Below are 9,880 nucleotides of genomic sequence, written 5' to 3'. Positions count from 1 at the left end.
TCATTGTGTGGCTCATCAACTTTATACCTCTGTAGCTTTGCACATCACCCTTGTTCTTAAAGATCGGCACTAGTACACTTCTCCTCCATTCCTCAGGCATCTTCTCACTCTCTAAAGTCCTGTTGAACAAACTAGATAGAAAACAATGATGATTTGCATGTTTAAATTTGGCATGTTTTTACGCCGGATGCCCTTCCTGATGCAACCCTCTCTATTTATCCGGGCTTGGGACTGGCACAGAAGTCACTGGCTTGCAACCCCTGTGGCTAGATTCAAGCAAAAAAGGAAATAAGTTACCAGTTTTTAGTGTAGTTTTGACACCACTGTGGCAATTACTGGGGCTATACCCAACTAAAAATGTTGTCAGTCGACTGATTCAGCTTTTCAGTGTGAATATTTGACTTTTTTTTTTCAACTGGCATGAATTTCAGTGATGATTTTGATCACATTTGCATAGGTATTCAAGTGCAAAAGAGTGATGGGAATGCATTTCTGAGCACTGAAAAATCAGTAAAAGTCACCTGCATATGACACAAGATTTAATTTGACGATATACAACATTGAGCTGCCATAGGTATTTGTCGGAATAATGATACAGGCAGCACACTTGTATTTCTGTTGAAATAATGCTCAGGCATTTTTTCCTCTGAGACATGGTCGTAGTCTAGTTTACAGACAAGTTTGATCTTCCTTGTTAGTTTACCAGTAGCACATGTTGTTACATTTGATGCATGCCAGCTTACCAGGTGGCGCTCAGCTTAAACTCACAGCACCCTGTACATACACAAATCATAGCCCACACTACAATTGTTTATTCAAAAATTGAAGTAAAGACAAAGCATCGTGGTCATGATTTGCTGTAAGCCATGATTATTATTGTGTGTGGATTGTGATTTCAGTTTATTGTAATATTTTCTACATTTTTGTTTGTTTGAGGACAAGTCAGCCAACCCTCTAGTCTAAAATATGTATTCCCATATATATTGCAACTAAACTGCAAATGAAGATACATTATGCATGGAGAATATTTAATTGTTTGATTATATCTCAATGCGATGTACAGTGCCTTGCGAAAGTATTCGGCCCCCTTGAACTTTGCGACCTTTTGCCACATTTCAGGCTTCAAACATAAAGATATAAAACTGTAATTTTTTGTGAAGAATCAACAACAAGTGGGACACAATCATGAAGTGGAACGAAATTTATTGGATATTTCAAACGTTTTTAACAAATAAAAAACTGAAAAACTGGGCGTGCAAAATTATTCAGCCCCCTTAAGTTAATACTTTGTAGCGCCACCTTTTGCTGCGATTACAGCTGTAAGTCGCTTGGGGTATGTCTCTATCAGTTTTGCACATCAAGAGACTGAAATTTTTGCCCATTCCTCCTGCAAAACAGCTCGAGCTCAGTGAGATTGGATGGAGAGCGTTTGTGAACAGCAGTTTTCAGTTCTTTCCACAGATTCTCGATTGGATTCAGGTCTGGACTTTGACTTGACCATTCTAACACCTGGATATGTTTATTTGTGAACCATTCCATTGTAGATTTTGCTTTATGTTTTGGATCATTGTCTTGTTGGAAGACAAATCTCCGTCCCAGTCTCAGGTCTTTTGCAGACTCCATCAGGTTTCCATCCAGAATGGTCCTGTATTTGGCTCCATCCATCTTCCCATCAATTTTAACCATCTTCCCTGTCCCTGCTGAAGAAAGCAGGCCCAAACCATGATGCTGCCACCACCATGTTTGACAGTGGGGATGGTGTGTTCAGGGTGATGAGCTGTGTTGCTTTTACGCCAAACATAATGAACACACCATCCCCATTGTCAAACATGGTGGTGGCAGCATCATGGTTTGGGCCTGCTTTTCTTCAGCAGGGACAGGGAAGATGGTTAGAATTGATGGGAAGATGGATGGAGCCAAATACAGGACCATTTTGGAAGGAAACCTGATGGAGTCTGCAACAGACCTGAGACTGGGACGGAGATTTGTCTTCCAACAAGACAATGATCCAAAACATAAAGCAAAATCTACAATGGAATGGTTCACAAATAAACATATCCAGGTGTTAGAATGGCCAAGTCAAAGTCCAGACCTGAATCCAATTGAGAATCTGTGGAAAGAACTGAAAACTGCTGTTCACAAACGCTCTCTATCCAACCTCACTGAGCTCGAGCTGTTTTGCAAGGAGGAATGGGCAAAAATTTCCGTCTCTCGATGTGCAAAACTGATAGAGACATACCCCAAGTGACTTACAGCTGTAATCGCAGCAAAAGGTGGCGCTACAAAGTATTAACTTAAGGGGGCTGAATAATTTTGCACGCCCAATTTTTCAGTTTTTTATTTGTTAAAAAAGTTTGACATATCCAATAAATTTCGTTCCACTTCATGATTGTGTCCCACTTGTTGTTGATTCTTCGCAAAAAATTACAGTTTTATATCTTTATGTTTGAAGCCTGAAATGTGGCAAAAGGTCGCAAAGTTCAAGGGGGCCGAATACTTTCGCAAGGCACTGTAATTCTTCCGTGTGTCTAATATTATGGATAGTGTTATGCATTTAACCAGATGCAACATTGCCGCTATAGGCTCCTCACTTTAAATTAAACTAAAGAAAAAGCATGTAGTCTGTTTTATATTTCAAAATATTTTCAGGTGCATTTACACCTATTGTTTGACCTAAGTAACTTGACACATGATTTATAAATTTGTCTGAGCCATCAGATACTGATGGTTCCCTTCAGGTTTGGTTTGGACAGCCACCCTCTACTTCATGTTATAACTGAGAGCAGATGATTATAACTGGTGGCTTGTAGGAGCAGCACTAGCTGTTGCACAATCAACTCAGACTGGTGCTAGTTAGCCTGACATCCCCCAGCATCCTCCCAGCATTCAGACACACAATCTGTCTCTCTCTCCACAGTTGGTCTCCAGGAAAGGTCTGAGTCGATCTTTGTTCACTGCGACAAAGAAGTGGTTTGGTGGGGGGAAAGGTCCAGAAAGGAGCATCAGTGAACCAAAGAGCACAAGTGGCCTATTGTAAGCTCCCGGGCACAACACATTCAACACAGTTTATATGAGACTTTATTAGGACTGAATTTATGCAAAAACACCATGCTACACTGTAAATGCTATAGAGTGTACTTTACATTGCTAGGTTGACATTTCATGTCTATGTCAGATACCCACCAGAAGCTCCTGAATTGCAAATCAGGAAGATGGCCGACCTGTGCTTCCTGATTCAGCACTACGAGCTGGCCTACAGCTGTTACCACACTGCCAAGAAAGACTTCCTCTCAGATCAGGCCATGCTGTATGCTGCAGGGGCTCTGGTGAGAACATGCACACTCACATAAACCTATCTCTTTGTCCATGTTGTATTTCCTGGTGTTATGACCAGAGGGGTAGGACCTCAAAAGTTAAAAGGTTGTCCACTCCGCGGTTGCCAAACCAAAGTTTGAACACAGATTTGTAGCTAAAGTGAAATTATTTGTTACACAAAAAGGTGTAGCTGACAATTAACTGCAGAAGTATAACTAAAGTCAAACGTAGGCCAAAATTACAAACAAAAGAGTTTATCATTTCCAAAAGTGCTGACCAACCCTGAGTGATATAAACAAACAAAAAGAGATTTAAACCCCTTTTCTACCACCTGGTACTGGCTCAAGTCGGGTCAACTTAACTCTACTTGCCTTATTTGTTTTCCATCAGTCAGGGTTGGGGATACTACCTGGTACTATTTTCGGTATCACCACCGAACAATAAACAGTAACTGTGAACAATTGCATCTCACATTTAACATCCCAATAAATCTCTCATTTAAAGGAAAATCCACAGGTGAACCTGGATCATCAGCAGAATGCATTTTTTAAAATGATTTTAAGCATTTCTTGTTATTAAAATGGCTCTGAATTGCTATAGTGTCTGATCTTATCCTGAATTGCTTTGAAATACTGGGACAAAGTCTGGCTGAGTTGTCTAACCCTGGACAACAACATTTTGGAGTTTTGAACTCCTGGGCAAAGCACATTAAATCATAATGTTTATTCTCCCTATATTCTTTCCCTGTTCCTTTCTTGATTACATCTGTCCACCTGTTCTGTCCATGCACCCTACCACCTTCTGTAGGAAATGGCTGCGGTGTCGGCTTTTCTGCAGGCTGGAGCTCCTAGACCGTACCCAGCACATTACATGGACACCGCAATACAGACGTACAGGGACGTCTGCAAGTATGAGCTAATTAAAAAAAAAAAATATATATATATATTTTTTTGTCTGATGATTCAATTTAAGGTTGAATTTTTGGTAGCAGGCGTGGTTTGGTAAAAAAAAAAATATATATATATATTTTTTTGTCTGATGATTCAATTTAAGGTTGAATTTTTGGTAACTAACATTGTAACTCGCACTCAGAGTTCTACCAATGTGAATATTTCTTTCAGCACCCTAATAAAAATTTCAGGAGCTTAGTAGGGTTGCAGCATTATACTGGTTTCATATATCATGGTATGAAAATTGATGGATATCATACCATGCACATTTGCTTATTACCATTGTTGAAGGAAAAACAAACTGTGCACCCTTTTTTCCCCGACTGCCTGCCAGACTCCACGAGTGTCACACGCACACATAGAGTGGGTAAATGGCAGAGTTGGGGCTGCCAAGTGCTGCATTCCAGCTCAATCAACTGTCACAGTCACTGGCAATAAAAAAGACCCTTTTGTTTTCATTCCTCTGAGGGTTACTGTAGCATATAATAATAATTGTGTAATATCATATACCATAATGCCATCAATCCATGATATTTTCTGAGACTGGTATCATACCATGAAAATCTCATATTGTTGCAACCCTAGTGCTTAATATTTGTTTTTTATTTTTTCTGTGTAAATTCAATTTCTCTTGTTATCCAGGAGCATTAGCTTGTCCTGCTGCTTTTAACGGCAAGATGTTGTTTTCCTTACAAATTATGTTGGCTGGTATCCAAAGCGTGGGTTTGGTTCTTACCACTGTGTACACTTTTCTGATAGGTTGTCAAGTACAACTACAGTTATTCTCAGGGGTTTAGGTTAATGGAACCCATCTCAGAATTTTAAAGCTTTTGAACACTATTAAAGCAGTTATGCCTCAGCGTGTTAGATTTTTTTTTTTCTGACAGCCTCCTCTTCCTTCTCCCCTCTACAGGAACATGGTGCTGGCTGAGCGCTGTGCTTTATTCAGTTCTGAGATACTCAAGAGTCAGGGAAAATACTCAGAGGCTGCAACTCTTCTAATTAAACTGACCAGTGAGGTGAGGAAAACCACATCTGTGATATGGGACAGCTGTAGCTTAGGAGGTAGAGTGGGCCATTAAGAGCACTCGCACATTTTAAAACATTTTTTTTTACATGAGTCAAGCAACTGAACTAAAAATAAAGAAACAAATGACAGAAAATGTAAACAATAAAGTAAATTCAGGCAGTGGGCCTGCCTACGACAATTTAAAGTAGTGGACTACAGAATAGTATTTTTTACAAAGCAAACACAAGATAAACTGTTTTGTTTTAGTACATGGGTTAAGGAACATGCTAAAGAGCATCTACTCTTTTTTTTTAAATAGTGCAGATGGTTTATCATTAGGTTTATTAGCGCTTGGACACCTATTCTTTGTTATGCACAAGTAAGGTACGTTTAGATTAATAGCGGTAACATTAATTAGCACATTGCTGTGCACACTTTACACTCGCATGCCTCCCTCAGTGGTTATAGTTGGGGTAAGTAGGGGAAACATCTCGATGAGGAGACAGATTCCCACACAGGAGGTGCATGGTTAGCTACAACTTCACTCGAGACCAGTGAGGTGTTGTGAGACTTGTGAAGTGATGTAACGTATGTGCATGGTAGTATATCGTTCTTTATTGTACAGTGTTAAAATTGTAATCCTGCCAATAATACCCATTTTTACTAAATGTACCAGTAATCTGATCAGGTTTTTTTTTCCCCTGTAATTTTATTAGTTACCTTTTTTGTAATTAAATATGTAATGCTGTTCCATACTCCCCAAGCTTGTTTGCATATCAGTGTCCATGGACAAGACAACGAGCCCCAAAGTGTGCCTTGCATTGGTTTGAGTCTGTGTGTGAATGGGTGAAGGGCAGACAAAGATTGTAAGGGCATTGTCCATTATGGTAGAAAAGTGCTGTGTAAATTTATTTACCATTTACATTATTTTCATTCCTGTTTGTCTGGAAAGGCCACAGATGCGCTTAACATTTAACTCCATGAATATATGGTCACGTGTGCATACATACATGTAAAGGAATAATGGACAGTTCAGAATAATAATGCTAAAACTGTGTAAAATCATTGGTGATCATCTACCTGCATGCTTTGCAAGACAGAAAAACAATTCACACATCTTCCAGATGGGAAAAATTATCTCTGTATTGTGGAAACTGCTCTTCCCACCACTTAAGCTTGTAAATCTAGAGGCCTGAGTATCTACATGTATTAATTAAAAAGAAGTACAATTGTCAGTCCAGTTACAGTAGATTAACTCCACTTGGACCTTTATTCCACTCTTTTGTCCAGGACTCTGACCTGCGCAGCGCTCTCCTGTTGGAACAGACCGCCCACTGCTTTATTAATATGCGTAACCCCATGGTGCGCAAGTTTGCCTTCTATATGATCCTGGCTGGTCATCGTTTTGGAAAAGCGGGACAGGTAAGATTTTCAAGAGATCTGTAGTATAATACTGCATTCCACTTGAAGTCGGAAGTCAACTGGAACACCCCAGGTGTCGGAATTCCTACTTGGAAAGATGGACAAACCACACCAACCCCAACTTTAAAATCCAACACAACAGTAGTGAAAGCTGTAGTAATATACCTTTTATTAGGATTTCTGTCTTATTTGTGTCTGACAATAACAGTCGGACACACAGTACTATCCAACCTTTCTATGTGCTAACACTGCAAAGTATGTTGTAATAAACTAGTATTGCTGATAATAACAACAGCTGTCCATGTTGGTTATTTGACTTGCATACTGGAAGGCGGTCAACCCGGGTGTGACGCCATTCCCCGCTCAGACTTCCGACCTCTGAGCTAAATGGAATGCAGCATAAATTAACAGTGGTGGCCATGTCTCTGGCTGGAGTTCCAAACAGGTTTATACCTGGTGATGTGCCTGTCTCTGACAGAGTGAGGACAGTCTGTTAGTCCCCATTTAGACCTTTTTTAAATCTCATAGCCATGCTTGTTTTTGACTTTTTTTGACCACAGTTTTAAACTGTAGCATTGCAAACACACACCATAACATATTTGTTTTGTGTTTAGCATTATTTATTGTTTTATGTACATAAACATTTCTGGATAAAATACAGATAAGAATTGCTTAAATTTTATTTTGTTCATTAATTAAATCTTGAGTTCTTGAGTTAATAATTATCTGTCTTTGTTCTTGGTTACCATGCTTACCTTGCTTTCCAGGAGTTAAGGCTTCCTGATTTTATGCTTTTGCTTACATTATGAATGAGGTTGTGGGGAAAAAAAAAGAACTGGGGGGTCAGGTAATGTTTGGAGTCTACATACTGTATATAATATGGCAAGCTACAGTCAGGGAAAAAAAGATTTGAACCCCAGCTGATTTTGTAAGTTTGCCCACTAACAAAGAAATGATCAGTCTACAATTTCAATGGTAGGTTTATTTGAACAGTGAGATCATTTTGCACGTTTTGCAACAGGATCAAATACTTATTTCATTCATGAAAATGCAAATTAATGTGTAACTTTTTTTGTAATGCATTTTTCTGGATTTTTTTGTTATTGTTGTGTCTCTCACTGTTCACATAAACCTACCATTGACATTGTAGACTGATCATTTCTTTGTTAGTGGGCAAACGTACAAAATCAGCTGGGGTTCAAATCATTTTTTCCCTGATTGTATTTTGAAGTGTTACTTGTTGATAAGAGCAACCTTATATCATCTGTTTTAGGGGAGAATCAGTGATTCCTCCATGAGAACTTTGGTTCCCCTAGACTGAGTCTGCTGTAGATCGAAGGGCTTATCAAAGGCTCTTTGTCAGCTGGTCAGCCAAGAAAGAAGAATGTCTGTGTAGCTATGTGCACAAGATAAATCCAGTTGTTACTGAGTTTCCCTTAGTGAAGTCAGCTTCTGTCTTCCACCACCAGTCAGGTTTCCCCATGTTGTTTGATTTGCTGTTAGTGTTAGATGCTACAACAGGGATCCTTTGGTTCTGAAAGCACAATAAGATCAATGCTCAGGTCAAAATTATTTTAGCTGAATTTGTGAGGACAACATATGTAGTGAGTTGGAGGCACAGTGATCTAATATGAAACCTGACAAATAGGCTATCAAAATAAAATTATTCATGCCTTAACATTCCTCTCTCATTCCTCTTCCTCATTTTATGGCTTTATGTACCTCATAGCCTCTCTTTCTTCTGTCCTGTGCTCTTTTTTCTGTTTATTAATGTAGAAGAGGCATGCCCTGCGCTGTTACTGCCAAGCCATGCAGGTGTACAAGGAGAGGGGCTGGTCTTTGGCAGAGGACCATATCAACTTCACAGTCGGTCGTCAGTCGTTCACACTTCACCAGCCAGAGAATGCTGTAACAGCCTTCAGACAGATCTTCACCCATGACAGCAGGCAGCCAGCCACACAGCAGGGTGCCTTTCTCAGAGAGTACCTTTATGTTTACAAGGTAATTACAGTGTTTATCCATGTCTGTATGCTAAACTTTACAGGAATGGACACTTTTTTGTCATATTTAGCGTGAATGCAAATTTGAAAATTTGGTTGGAAAGGTGGAGGGATAGTTTTTGGGGGCTATAGATTGTACTGCTAAAAGCGGTGGCTAACATTCACAACATACACACAAATGACCAAGTCGTCTGTGTTTCTCAGAATGTGATCAAAGGAAATGAAGTCGGTCTTTCCCAGCTGCCTCTGCCCTGTATCCTCAGCTCAGCCACAAGGGTCTACTTTGGGCGTGAACGTCGCCTTGCAGAAGGTAACATGCTGATTGATCATTTGTGATCTCTTCCAAGCTTGAATAAATCTAAAAAACAACAATTAGATTAGTCCTCGATTTTCACCTCCTATGCACACGAGATGATGTGTTATTGAGGTGTCGGTAAAAACAACTTTTCCACGACCAGGACAAAAGACGCTGGAATCACAGCCATGACTAGCACAATGTCTAAATGCAGCAGGGGACGACATGGGACTTAAAGAAGAGTCCCAACTTAACCTGCTGTTATTCAGTGCTTGTGCACAATGAAATATTATAATACAGGCAGCAGAATTTGCTCTGCATTTTTTTAAAGCAGTGTATTCAGTTGGATTTTATTTGTATAGCACCAATTCACAACAAAAAATCTTCACATGGTGTTTCACACAGTAAGGTCTACACCTTAAAGTATTATAGAGAAAAAAAACCCAACAAGTCCCCCTTGAGCAAGTTTGTGTGATAGTGGAGAGGAAATACTCCCTTCAGTTAAGGAAACCTCAGAGATAACCAGGGACTTGTTGGGTGTGCCTCTACCGGTTGAATTTATTTAACCGGATAAATTGGATTAATCAGTTAGCAACCTCTTTTTCAAACTATATAGCATTTTTTCATCTCACCTCTTGTTCTCTCTCTTTCTTTTTCTTCCTGATGGTTATAGTTTCAAGTTGCATTTTACATGAGTTTTGCTGAAACATTGTAATCATGGAAGATTTTTAAACTAAGTATACCATGTGATACTTTGTCTGGCTGAGATATCATTTATGAGTAGCAATGTTTTAACTACTGAGGTGTGTTTGAGCAAAGGTTGACTCTTACTTGAGGGTCAGAAGTGTAAGCACAACGGAGGAAATTATATTGACCAACTAGTTGTTCA

At 39.4% G+C, this 9,880-nt stretch overlaps 1 protein-coding gene across 1 annotated transcript in view; it reads left to right on the top strand.

Annotated features, from left to right (window-relative positions):
• Positions 1 to 9,880, top strand: part of trappc8 (trafficking protein particle complex subunit 8) — a 44,978-nt gene that overhangs the window by 19,283 nt on the left and 15,815 nt on the right. Inside the window, exons 8-14 of the mRNA XM_020620873.1 lie at positions 2,918 to 3,033; positions 3,176 to 3,326; positions 4,123 to 4,223; positions 5,179 to 5,284; positions 6,565 to 6,696; positions 8,473 to 8,697; positions 8,901 to 9,006. Coding sequence (XP_020476529.1) covers positions 2,918 to 3,033; positions 3,176 to 3,326; positions 4,123 to 4,223; positions 5,179 to 5,284; positions 6,565 to 6,696; positions 8,473 to 8,697; positions 8,901 to 9,006 — 937 coding nt within the window. The remainder of the gene's footprint in view (positions 1 to 2,917; positions 3,034 to 3,175; positions 3,327 to 4,122; positions 4,224 to 5,178; positions 5,285 to 6,564; positions 6,697 to 8,472; positions 8,698 to 8,900; positions 9,007 to 9,880) is intronic.

This window comes from Monopterus albus, unplaced genomic scaffold, assembly GCF_001952655.1.
Source record: "Monopterus albus unplaced genomic scaffold, M_albus_1.0 scaffold250.1, whole genome shotgun sequence".
NCBI lineage: Eukaryota > Metazoa > Chordata > Actinopteri > Synbranchiformes > Synbranchidae > Monopterus > Monopterus albus.
The sequence above is the reverse complement of the archived record's forward strand: the minus strand, read 5'-3'. Positions and strand labels throughout refer to the sequence as shown.